Source organism: Palaemon carinicauda, chromosome 36 (genome assembly GCF_036898095.1).
Source record: "Palaemon carinicauda isolate YSFRI2023 chromosome 36, ASM3689809v2, whole genome shotgun sequence".
Lineage (NCBI taxonomy): Eukaryota > Metazoa > Arthropoda > Malacostraca > Decapoda > Palaemonidae > Palaemon > Palaemon carinicauda.
Window position 1 is genome coordinate 28,328,573 of NC_090760.1, and position 13,973 is coordinate 28,342,545.

The 13,973-nt window shown below is 40.1% G+C and overlaps 1 protein-coding gene across 1 annotated transcript; it reads left to right on the top strand.

The window, feature by feature from the left end:
• The first annotated feature begins 8,986 nt into the window (after nt 1-8,986).
• Nucleotides 8,987-13,621, top strand: LOC137628544 (uncharacterized). Its single transcript, XM_068359694.1, has one exon. It carries the CDS (start codon nt 8,987-8,989, stop codon nt 13,619-13,621), a length of 4,635 nt encoding a protein of 1,544 aa, XP_068215795.1.
• The last annotated feature ends 352 nt before the right edge of the window (nt 13,622-13,973 follow it).

Consider the following 13,973-nt stretch of genomic DNA (forward strand, 5'->3'; position numbering starts at 1 on the left):
TAAAGAAAGTGAATTCTTACTTTAATTATTAGTGATCACTAAATTCAATCCCCAACATTAAAATCTGGAAGACGGTGTTAAGTTACACCTCTTTATATCCTGCCGAATAGAGATCTTCCAACGGTTTTCTATCATTAGAAATACACGGGATTTTAATTTTTAGGGATGTCATAGCAATTGGTTAGACAGGAAACCCACGTATGTGTCTTTCCTTCTTCCTTTCTAGCATACCTATCCTAAGCTATATATACATAATATTGTATACTGAATATTGTGGGAAAATTCACCGAATACTCATTTTATTTTCCTCTCTTTACAGGAGGACTATCCCAAGTGCGGAAACCACTTCTGCAACGTCCGCAGTAAGGACTTCTGCGGCCATGGACTGTGCAGGACGCACGCGCGCTGAGCAGCGACGAAGGGTAGTCTGAAGTATTGGGACCCCCAGGTATGTGACATTTGCTCTAATCTGGTTACTAAGGCTTTTGATGACCAAAAAACAACTGAGTCAAGGGATGTAGCAAGAAAGAAGCTGCGTAAATGGGCAGGGGTTTCCTAATAAAAAGAAGAGGGCCTGTCTTTTCCCTAGGGCATCTTTGGTTGCAGTAATCCTGCAACCTCAAGCAGAGATCCCCCTCCTCCAGATTCCGATAGAATCTGATGTATCGGATGCCATGAAGGACATCCAACTAGAAGACAAGATGTCAGATGTGTCAGAAGGCACTGAAAGGAGTCTTCTTGCTGAAGATCAGGAGGAGGAGTCAGTAATGGCTCCCGAGACCGACGAAGAAGGAACGGAAATAGTTTCGGTTTCATCAGCTCCGATGGTAGAGCCCGTCCCCTCGACCTCCTCTGCTTCCCAATTGGCCGTCATGAGTCAGATCTTAATTTCAATCCTCACTATGGTCCAAGACCTAAAGAAACAGTCAACTGAGAAAGAAGTTGCGCTACGGTTGAAGATGCACCAACTCGCAGCTTCTCGTGCAGCTCCAAAGAAGCTGAACGTAAAAGATCTCCCCCCTTTCTCGGCCGTAAACCCATGGAGGCATGCTGAGCACATGCCCATGTCAGGGGGAAATATCTTCATCTCCGACAAGTTGGGCACAGTTCCAGTCAAAGATGTGGAATTCTCGCCCAGCCAAGGGGCCTACCCAGACTGCTACGTTTGTCTTAGGACGGAATCACCCTCGAAAGAGGAGACAGAGCCGAAAGAGGTCATAATCCTTGACCTCCCCAAAGCTCAGGCCTTGCTATCTAGCACACTGAAGGACAGGGCCTTCACTAACTCTAAAGTGCTCTGAGTAAGAAGAATCCGTCTTTTGTTGCTTCTTCTTCCCGAGCCTTCCCCTTCAAGGCAGCCTTGAAGGCAATCGAGGCAGGGAAATCATGTCCCACACTCGAGGAGTGTAGGCCGTTCTCCCTCACCCTACCATTGGACGAAACTGATTAGAAGGATGTACATCATACCTTCTCAGTCAAGGAAGTTGGAGGCCGACATTGCCGGACGTCAGTTCGGTGAAGAGCTCCCAAAGCTGTCAGACTTTCACCTGTGTCGGGAGCAGGAAACGAAAGAAAGACTTGCCACCTCAATGTCTCTTCAGACTGGACTGGAGACGATGGCAAGGGTCTCCCCATCCCCAGACATGTACATGGTCTTTGCCAAGGCTCACCTGGCAACAGTTACTAAGGACCTGTACAACTTTATCAAAGCCCGAAGGGCTTATAGAGAGTTCGTGTTCACCTCGGCTGCGGTGAGGCACGAACCAAGGAAGCTGATATCATCCAGCATCTGGGGTAAGGACCTCTTTCCAAGTGAAGTGGTTAAAGAGGTCGTCGACAAAGCTACCAAGGAGAATAGAAATCTTCTCCAAAAGTGGGGCTTGTCGATGAAGAGAAAGTCTTCCCAGGATGAGGGTCCCCAACCCAAAAGGAAGACTAAGAGGCCAAGAGCGTCTTCTCGCCCACCTAGACCAACGCAACACGTTCTCGCGGCCACGTACCAATTGGTACCCCAGCAGCTGGCGACACTGTCACCTGACTTTACCCCGGCCTTCGAAAGGCAATCCACTACCTTTCGGCCGAAATCTAGAGGCTCCTTTCGAGGCTCATCTAGACGCCCCTCAAGAGGTAAGGGCAACAGGGGTGGACGTAGCCAAGGAGGCAAGCCCTCCGGTCAGCACTCCAAATGAGATGCTTCCAGTAGGAGGGAGACTCTTCTCTTTCCGGGATCGTTGGACCTTCAATCCCTGGGCCCACAGCCTGATCAAGAACGGACTAGGTTGGAGCTGGAATGCAACTCCACCAACTTTCCCTCATTTCTTCCAACACTCAACCCCCGTTCTGGAAGAATATGTCCAAGAACTCTTAGACAAGAGTGTAATAAGGAGGGCAAAGTCCGTCAAGTTCCAAGGAAGGCTGTTTTGTGTTCCGAAGAAGGACTCGGACAAACTTAAAGTCATTCTGGACTTGTCACCACTCAACAAGTTCATAGTGAACCACAAGTTCAGGATACTCACCCTTCAACACATAAGGACCCTACTGCCCAAACAGGCATACACAGTCTTCATAGACATGGCAGACGCATATTGGCATGTCCCAATCAATCGACAAGTTTCCTCCTATCTAGAATTCAAGCTACAAAAGAGACAATATGTTTTCAGAGCCATGCCCTTCGGACTAAACATAGCCCCAAGAGTATTCACAAAACTTGCAAACGCAGTCATTCATCAACTACGCCTAAAAGGAGTTCAGGTAATAGCCTACCTGGACGATTGGCTGGTGTGGGCAGCATCCGATGCAGAATGCATGCAAGCCTCCAAGGAAGTGATCTAGTTCCTGGAACATCTGGGATTCAAGATCAACATGGAAAAGTCTCGACTATCTCCAGCTCAAAAGTTTCAATGGCTCAGGGTTCATTGGAACTTACATTCACACCGCCTCTCCCTTCCATCAAAGAAGAGGAGAGAGATAGCGGGATCTGTTAAGAGACTTCTAAAATCCGATCGGATATCAAGACAACAACAGGAGAGAGTACTGGGCTCCCTCCAGTTCACCTCAGTGACAGACCCAGCGCTGAGGGCACAATTAAAAGATGCATCAGGAGTCTGGAGAAGATAGGCATCAAACGCTCGAAGAGATCTGACAAGACCAATACCAACCCGTCTGCGATCACTTCTCAAGCCGTGGTCTGAGGACAAGCACCTAAAGAAATCGGTGCCCTTACAACCACCTCCACCCTCAGTCATCGTTCACACGGATGCCTCAAAGGAAGGATGGGGAGGCCACTCTCACCAACGGAAAGTCCAAGGAACCCAGTCCTCCCTCTTCAACACCTTCCACATCAACTTTCTGAAAGCCATGGCAGTTTTTCTATCTTTGAAGAAACTGAAGCTTCACTGCTCGATCGACATCACACTGATCCTGGACAGCGAAGTGATAATGAGATGTCTAAACCGACGAGGTTCGAGATCACCCCAAATCAACCAAGTGATGTTGGCCATCTTCCGTCTGGCGGAAAAGAAGAGATGGCCCTTATAAGCGGTTCACCTTCAAGGGTTCAGCAACGTGACGGTGGACGCTCTATCCAGGTTCACCCCGATAGAGTCAGAATGGTCCCTAGACGCAGGATCATTCTCCTTCATCTTACGCAAAGTCCCAGGACTGAAAATAGACCTCTTCGCGACGAGCGACAACAAGAAGCTACCTCGATATGTAGCCCCGTACGAGGATCCTCTAGTGGAATCAGTGGACGCGATGTCCCTAGATTGGAATAGATGGTCCAGGATTTACCTGTTCCCTCCAACCAACCTCCTGTTAAAAGTCCTCAACAAACTGAGATCCTTTCGGGGAACAGCAGCGATAGTGGCTCGCAAGTGGCCCAACAGTATTTGGTTCCCTCTAATAACGGAACTGCGACTGAAGCTGGTCCCGATGCCGGATCCAGTTCTGACTCAACAAGTGCAGAAGTCGACTGTCTTCACTTTATCACAGAAAACCAGAAACCTTCCTTTTCTCTCCTAAGCGGTCAAGAAAAGGTTTGGGATTTCGAAAGACAGTATAAACTTTATAGAAGAATATAAGTCTAAATCTACTAGAAGACAATATGAGTCATCCTGGAAGAAATAGGTTGCCTTTGTCAAGGCAAAGAAACCAAAAGAAATCTCAACAGATTTTTGTTTATCATTCTTTATTCATCTCCATGAACAAGGTTTAGCAGCCAACACGATTTCTACGTGTAAATCTGCCTTGACTAGACCCTTGCTATATGCCTTCCAGGTGGACTTCTCTAACAAAATCTTCAATAAGATCCCTAAGGCTGCGCTCAGCTTCGGCCCGCAGCACCTCCGAGGCCCATTTCGTGGTCCTTGGATAAGGTTCTTCATTTAGCTTCAACCCTGAACAATGAAGACTGCTCTCTAAAGGATTTGACCCAAAAAGTTATGTTCTTATTTGCACTAGCCTCAGAAGCCAGAGTTAGCGAAATAGTGGCCCTTTTGAGGGATAAGGGCCATATTCAGTTCACGGAGAGTGGAGAACTGAATCTCTTTCCTGACCCAACGTTTCTCGCTAAGAATGAGCTACCCACCAAAATGTGGGGTCCCTTGAGAATCTGCCCTCTGAAGGAAGATGCGTCTCTATGTCCAGTAGAGTGCCTAAAGGTCTATCTTCGTAGAACTTCAGACTTTAGGGGAGGACAGCTTTTTAGGGGAGATACCTCAGGTTCGACATTGTCTTTGAAACAATTAAGGGCGAAGATTACCTATTTCATTCGCAGAGCGGATCCAGACAGTACACCCGCAGGTCACGATTCGAGAAAGATTGCTTCGTCTCTGAACTTCTTCCAGAATATGAATTTTGAAAGTCTTCGCTCGTATACTGGATGGAAGTAATCCAGGTATTTCTTTAAACACTGCCCAAAGCAAGTGCAGGAGATCAAGCGCTTCGTGGTGGCTGTAGGTAGTGTGCTAAAACCTGCCGCTTGAAAACTGCGAGGAACAGTGCACTAATCGGGACTTTTAGTGAAGGGTGTACATAATCTCTCCCTATGGAGTGACATGTTTAGTGAAGTGTCACTGTAGTGACACTATGGACTGTTCCAAGTATAAAGGTGAAAGAAGTATAAAAGACTTACACATGTGCCATGCATATAACTATGCAAGTGTTTATAGACTGTAATGATAGAAATAAGAAAATATGAAATATTACAATATTTCTTTTCTAAAATGGCTTCATGTTTCTTTTCTTTTAATTATGCTTTCCATTATATTTCCAATTTCATTTTATATTGTATTATAAAATGCACTTTGACCTTATTATTTATTGATTGTCAATAAGTGCATATTTGAATTTTGCGTCTTTTTTCGCCCTAAAATTCTAAATAAATAAACGTGTCTGAGCATTTCTATACAACCTTTCATCTTGTAAATATATCCTGAACATATACAATATCTGTTCTAAAGCTAACAAAGCTTCTCCTTGTCTGTACATATCAGGTTTAACAGTCCCTGGTTAAGACTGATTTTATATACCTTGATTGTATTACTGACTTATACAATTGTTCCTACATGGATTCAAACCTGTCTATCTTGCATGGGACTCACCAAGAAGACCGGGGGAGGTATCGGTAGTCAATACATACATTTGTTCCTTTGAGAATAAAAATTGTTTTAAAAAGGTATATGATAAACGGATTTTGAGCGAAGCGAAAAATCTATTTTTGGGTGAGATGGCCATGTCGTCCTGATGGAAGTTCCTATAGGGTAGCTTCCTAGGGTATATTACAACTACGGCGATATTCCCAGAGAATTTACCTTAAGGTACCCAGAATTCTAAATCCTGGAGCGAATATCCCTAATAAAATAACCAGGGATATCGCGAAATATCAGAGGACGTATTCTTGACACGCCACATGGCAATCTGCACCCCGAACAGAGATAACACTTCGAAGGGGTCAACTGGCAAGAAAACGAAAACGAGAAAGAAAAAGGATAGCCACTCGCAAGGCTCTCTCTTCTCCCGTTTCGTAAGCGTGCATTGCGCCGATCCTGGCGCCATCTGTATTCCTTGTAGTGATACACGAGGTGCTACAGATACTGTATGTAGGGAGGGGACCTACATCCCTTTCCTAGAAAGGGAAGGGCGGGTCCATCAGGACGACATGGCCATCTCACCCAAAAATAGATTTTTCGCTTCGCTCAAAATCCGTTTTTTGGGCTCAAGCCATGTCGTCCTGATGGAAGTATACCAGACCATTACTGTATCTGTGGATTCTCAAAACGTGCCGTACTCCCCGGAGGTATTTCCCCGGTCGACTAGACCTAGAGACCTAAGATGTTACCGTTATACATCTTTTCAACTAACCATAAACCATTTTAGAGCTTCCTGCCCCCTACAGGGAAGAGTCCTACTAGACTCTGGAAAAGTCTCGAAGAGTACATATACCTATGTATGAATAACAGGCAAGCCAATATAGTGGTCTCACCCTATATTAAGTGAAGCATAGTTTGTAAAGAACCACTGCGCCAATATGAAATATCGACCAGTTCTTCGTTCAATACTGTATTGGACAAAGGTTTATATCTGTGTCGAATGTTCGACTCAACAGAATCAGTTCTGCTGTTAGTAGTCGTCTGATGACGTCACATGAAAGGTCTCCATTATTTTATTTCTTGTTCTTGATTTCCAGTATATTTAATATTTGAAATATAGATTTATTTCATTATTGGAGTTTGTTATTATTGTAACAATATAAGGATGTTCTTATTTCATTAAAATTATCAAGGTTTCCTTGAAAACATGTTCTTTTGTTGGAAGTTGTGTTCGGACATCGGAGTTCTGATTCGACTTCAACATTAATTGTATAGAGAATAACTGGTTATTTTAGATATTAATAATCCAGTTATTGTATCATTCTATTGTTATTAATTATCTTTTCCATCTAGAAATGTCCCCCCTGTTAACTACCTTACGTCCAAGTATTTATTTCATAATTGTATAAAACATACGAACATTGGCTTAAGGGTTAAGGTATGGCAGAAAATACGAACATTAGCTTAAGGGTTAAGGTATGGGAGAAATCCCGACAATTTTTTAGTCTTATTACAAACGTGCCCGAGAGAACATCTCGACTTATTTGGCACCTGTTGTCGCCGGATTTTTAGCAGTGAATACACTCCGAGTTTATTATATTATCGTTAGGGGATAGATGAGTATATGTGAGGGGCCTGTTGATATAGCCATCTATTCCAGTTGATAGCAAGCATAGTGTCCTCATCTGAGGATAGTTACATACCTCTAGTTGTGATGGCTTACATGCTCTAGAGGCCATTTATTTATTTCACAGTAGTGCGTTTTACGCTATATGGTGCGGTATTGTTGCCGAGCATTCAATATCATGTATGATCGTTTGATCTTGTGTTAGGTTAAACTAACCCACATTCTATGTCTTAGTAATGCATAGTTCATGTTAGTAGTCTAATAGGTTAGGCCTAGGAGTGTGGTTGTTAGACTAATACCTGTGCGACTATTATCGGCCCTAAGGGGGGCCACGGTAGGTTACCATCAATATTTTCATTTGCTGACCCATTGCAGTTCTTATATAAGACTAATATGTGAATTAAGTATATATTTATAGTATCAAGCTAATCAACCTTTCATTTTCAAAGTAACCTACAATTAATTCTCCATTTCATTACACTGTTATGTATTGCTTTGATTTTCCCTTTGAGGACTGTAATGGGTGGGATTTCTTTCTATTTTGTCAATATGTAATAGATGCCAAATTTATATAAGTTTGATTTGCATGATGCTTTGTGGTATGTTTTGTTGTTTCAGGAGCGATTACTTAACTGGGTTTTTTCCTGAAGGATAATTGCGGATATATTTACTCCCATTATGACATGTGAAAATTATTCGATTGATCTTCTCAGCATTGTGAGGTATGTGAAAGAGACACTTGTTGATTTGCCTCACCCCCATTTACTAGTTGCCTAATGGAAATGTTATACTCCATCTTATCCGAGTAACATTAATTCTTTTTATTTTATTGTGTAGTTGAATTATCCAACTTTCCTCCACAGTAAGATTAAAAATGGTCCTTCGAACCGGATAATATAGTTGGTTCCTTAACGTTTTTTGCAACCCTTTCTATTATTGGCAATCATCATGTCACTTTCACATACTTCAATATTATATATATATATTTTTTCTTTGAATTTGTGATTAACCTAACCTAATTCTGGTTAGATATTTATTATATGTTATTGTGCAAAAGTTGCTATAGATATAACAATGGAGGCTGAATACAGGTCACTGACCAGTTTGCGTGGTCATATCACGCGAGGTCTAAATTATATGACCGATGCCCTAACCAGTGATGCAGGAGTTCGCTATTTAGAACTTCAAAGTGCTTCTTTAGAGAAAAGGTGGAACAGTTATGAATCTCGATGGGACATATTTGTTGATAAATATATTGATGAAAGTGGTCATGATGAGAGGGAGGCTAGACATATTGACCTCCAAGATAAATATCATGAAATTCAACTTAAGCTGTCATTGTATATGAAACAATTTTCCCTAATCTCTCAAAGTAATCCGCATGGTAGTACTAATTCTATGATTAAGGTAAAGTTGCCTGAAATAAAATTGAAAGAGTTTTCAGGAGACCCTCTAGATTGGACTAGATTTTGGAATCAATTTAGTACATCTATTCATTTAAAGAAAGACATAGATGATGTTACTAAATATGTATATCTAACCCAATGTATTAAGGGCAATGCTCAAAAGCTACTTGCAGGTTTTAAGGGTGAAGCTTCTGATTATGGTGATGCCATTAAGGCGCTAACTGAAATGTATGGGGATCCAAAGAAGATAAGGCGAACTTTACTTAGGTCTTTGATTAATTTAGGGAAGCCTAAATATGTTAGAAGTGAAATATTTGCTCATGCAAATAGGTCATGATTCTGAGATTGATGTGTCGTCAAATGAGATGATATTGAGGGAACTTATTGTGTTAAAACTACCAAAAGAGGTAGAAGATTTTATGTTTGGTCTTTATAAAACCATGTACTTTAGTGTAAGTCAGATAAAGGAAGGTCTTCAACACTTATTAAATTTTATGGAACAAGAAAATAAAGGGAGTGCTAATAAGGGAACACCAGAAGTCAATAAAATTCGTTTCCAGTCACCAGCAAAACCTTCATCTCCATTTAAGGGTTCAAATACTGTAGGTACTTACACTACACTTAGTAATTATTCTTGCATATATTGTAAGGGAAAACATAGACCCTTTGACTGTACGATTTATAGCTCTCTAAATGCTAGGAGGGAAAGGTTGAAGGTATTGAATCGATGTATTAAATGTACTAAGGTACATCAGTCAACTGAGTGTGCCACCATTCTTAATATGTGTCCTCATTGTAGAAGAGGAAAACATCATTCGTTCCTTAGTATTAGTTCTCCAGGTTCAGTTGGTACTCCAAATATTGGTAAGTCCACAGTAACTAGTAAGGATATTAACAGTGATAAATTGAATGGTGACCCTGTAACAACGAATCAAGTGATGTCTATAATTAATAAACAGTCTTCTCATCAAAACTATAGTGTAGCTCTTCCTACTGCAATGGTAACTGTTAGATCAGAAGATGGTCAGTTAATCTCAGTCAGGTGCCTCTTTGATAGTGGAAGTCAACGTTCCTTCATTCATAAAGATTTGGCCAATAAGTTTAGCCTCAGAACAGTTTCTACTGTAAATATGATTTTGAATAGTTTTGATGGTATGGGTGATTCCAGGGATTATGAGATTGTTAACCCTGTAGTTTCTTTGGGAAGTAGGAAAAAGAGAGTAACATTGGTTGTTGTGAAGGATATGCCTGAACCGATAATAACTCCTGGCCTTTGTGACACGATGAGAGATCTTGATAAGATAGGTTATCATCTTGCAGATAGAGATATAAAATCAGATAAAATTGACAATATAAAAATGCTTATAGGAGCAGATTTCCTGGGAAATTATTTATCAGGTATGAGACAAGTGAATAATGTAGATTTACTTGAATCTCCAGGTGGCTATTTAATTTATGGCCTCATTCCACATAGAGGTACGGATCATATTCATTGTAATAGTGCCCTTGTTGCTAGAGTGAGTGTCGAGTTAGGAGAAAATACTCCATTGTTGGTTGATCCTCGCACAATAAGCTCTGCCGTGGTTGATGATACTCTTCCTGTGCATAAATTGTGGGATCTTGATGTAGTTGGAATCATTCCTTCACAAGTTTCGCCAAGTGATGTAGAAACTATTTCAAAATATGAAACTACTGTTTTGCATAGAAATGGAAGATACTGGGTGGAATTACCATTCAAGCATAATCATCCTTTTCTCCCAACTAATTATAATGTAGCATTAGGTCAAATGTATAATCAACTAAAAAGGTTCCAGCATCAACCAGATCATTTGAAATGTTATGATAACATAATCAAGGAACAATTAAAGTTGGATTTTATTGAGGAGGTTGAAAATCCTGTAATAAGTCCCAACACCCACTATCTTCCACATCATGCAGTCAGAAAGAACTCCTCCACTACACCCCTTAGAGTGGTGTATAATTGTAGTGCAAAGCCAAGTAAATCCTCTGCATCATTGAATGATTGTCTCATGACCGGTCCGTCATTAACGGAGAAATTATTTGATTTGTTAGTCAGGTTTAGAATGAATAAATTTGCCTGCATAGCTGATATTGAGAAGGCCTTTCTGCAGATTGGATTGCAACACCATCACAGAGATTTTACTAGATTTTTGTGGTTAGAAGATCCATTTGACAAAAATAGTAGAGTAAAAACATATAGGTTTAAATCGGTTCTCTTTGGTGCTACTTGCAGCCCTTTTTTATTGCAGATGACCTTACAGTATCATTTTCAAAGATCACATTCACCCTATTCAGGTGTTCTATTATCTAGTTTTTATGTGGATAATTTTCAGCACAATGCTGATAATGAACAGCAGTTGGTGGAATTATATGATGTGGCCAATGCTGAAATGATTAAGGCTGGAATGAATCTGAGACAATGGAACAGTAATTCAAAATTACTTAAGGATCATATAAGCCAGAGTACAGAGGAGTCATTGGAATTTCCACTTGTGGACAAAATATTAGGTTTGAATTGGGAACTTTCAAGTGATTCATTATTTGTAAATCTGAGTAAATTTGAAACATTACAGTATGTTACGAAGAGACAATTACTGTCTCTTGTATCTTCTTGTTTTGACCCTTTGGGTATGTGTGTGCCTATTTTGATTAAAGGGAAGATATTAATTCAAGAAGCATGGAAAGAAAATATTGGTTGGGATGTAAAATTACCACCCTCATTTCTTGACAGATGGAATACTTTGGCTTGTGAATTATCAGAGCTCCCAACCTTCAAATTTCCTAGATGTATCTGTTGGATGGGAGACTCTTATAGACTTCATGTTTTTGTAGATGCCAGTACTACTGCCTATGGTGCAGTTTGTTATCTCAGTAATAACAATCAATCTAATTTTGTAGCTAGCAAGGCCAGAGTAACCCCACTGAAAACTCGTACTATACCTCAGTTAGAAATAACGGCATTACAGCTAGGTACTCAATTTGCATGCTGTATCAGAGACCTTTTTCATCATTTCTTTATTGAAGAAGTCATAATTTGGTCAGACTCAGAAGTTGCTCTCCAATGGCTTAAAAATAATAAATGTAAAATTACCTACGTTCAAAATAGAGTAGCTCAAATAAAGGAAATAGGATCCTCTTTCAAGTTTTTATATGTATCCACCAAAGAGAACCCTGCAGATCTCCTAACAAGGGGTATTAGTATTACTCAGTTTCGTAAGTCTCGTTTATGGACCCATGGACCTTCATGGTTATCCTGTCCTGAAAAATGGCCTGAACAGAGATTTTTAGTAATGATTTGTGAAATTGTTTCTGAGATTGTTCCTGAAGTGCCTATTCCAGAACCTATTTTTGATTATAGTAACTACTCATCGCTTAGGAAGTTGTTGAATGTTACTAGAATTGTTTATAATTTCATTATGTGTGTTAAATCTTGTATTAGATTAGTCGATCCTCTTGTGTATTGGATCAGATATGTTCAAGATACACATTATCCCAGAATTTGTGCCTTCCTTAGGAAGGAATTGAACGGTCTTGAGCAGGATAAACTGCAATTTATTAAAGATATAGGTCTTTACTATGATGAGTCTACTGGTCTTATTCATAGTCGTGGTAGACTACACCATTCTAATTTAGACCAGAGTACCAAATTTCCTATCTTAATACCTTCCAAGAGTCATTTAGCTAATCTCTTAATTGGTTTTGCTCATGAAAAATGTCTGCATGGTGGAGTTAAAGAAACTTTGTCCTATCTTCGCAGACAATATTGGATACCAAAGGTGATATCAACCATTAAGAAGTTCTTAAGACATTGTGTAAATTGTAAGAGAGTTGAAGGTAGGAGATTTGATTACCCTGGTCCTCCTCCACTTCCAGCTGTAAGAGTTCAATTTACGCAACCATTTTTTCATACTGGCATTGATTTTTCAGGTCCCATTACCATAACCAAAACTGAAGATGGTAAACCTCATAAATATTATATAGTACTTTTTACATGTACTGCATCAAGACTAGTTCATTTAGAGTTAGCATGTAACATGAGTGCATTAACGTTCATTAACATTTTTAGACGATTTTGTGCTATCTATTCTGCCCCTGTCACTGTGATTTCTGACAATGGTAGTAATTTCTTGGCCAGTGCCAAATTTTTTGATCAATTGTTGATGCAAAGAGATGTAAAGGAATATATGGCTGTTAATCATATACAATGGAGGTTCATTGCACCCCGTGCTCCTTGGCAGGGGGGATTCTATGAACGCCTCATTGGACTAACCAAGTCCTGTTTAAAAAAGGTGCTGTTCAAGAAAAGAGTTAATGCAGATGAATTAGAAACTGTGTTGAAGGAAATTCAGTGTAAATTGAATAATCGTCCCTTAACTTACATAGATGCAGAAACTCCCATCGAACCTCTTGCCCCAATTCATTTATGGTGTGGTAGGATCATAAATCCTATGCCATCAGTAGAGCTAGATAGTCAAGAAGATCCAAACTTTTTGGATCATAGCGAATTCAATAAACGTTACAGCCAAGTGTCTGTTATTCTTAACCACTTTGAAAATATGTGGAGAAATGAATACTTAACTGCATTACGTGAGAAACATTACGGTGGCTCACAAGCATGTCAGGATAAAGCTCCACTTGTAGGGGACGTAGTTATTGTTGAACGGCCAGGTCCGCAACATGAGTGGCCTTTAGGTCGTATTGTTAAATTGTATCCAGATAAAGAAAACATCATAAGAGTAGTGGATGTTCTGTACAATGGATCTATAAGTAAGCGTACCATAGACAAATTGGTTCCTTTGGAAATCCACTCGCCACTTATAAACTCCACAATAGTGCAGGGTGAAGAATCACAACCTAACGTTAGTGGTGAAACCAAACAGATTCATGGAGATAGTGTGAGTGAAGTGCGTCCTTTAAGGAAAGCAGCTTTAAAAGCTGCCAATCTCCGTCAATGTCTTATTGATAATGATCAAATTTAAAGTTTTGAATTTATTTTGCTTGTTGGGAGTGTGTGTCGAATGTTCGACTCAACAGAATCAGTTCTGCTGTTAGTAGTCGTCTGATGACGTCACATGAAAGGTCTCCATTATTTTATTTCTTGTTCTTGATTTCCAGTATATTTAATATTTGAAATATAGATTTATTTCATTATTGGAGTTTGTTATTATTGTAACAATATAAGGATGTTCTTATTTCATTAAAATTATCAAGGTTTCCTTGAAAACATGTTCTTTTGTTGGAAGTTGTGTTCGGACATCGGAGTTCTGATTCGACTTCAACATTAATTGTATAGAGAATAACTGGTTATTTTAGATATTAATAATCCAGTTA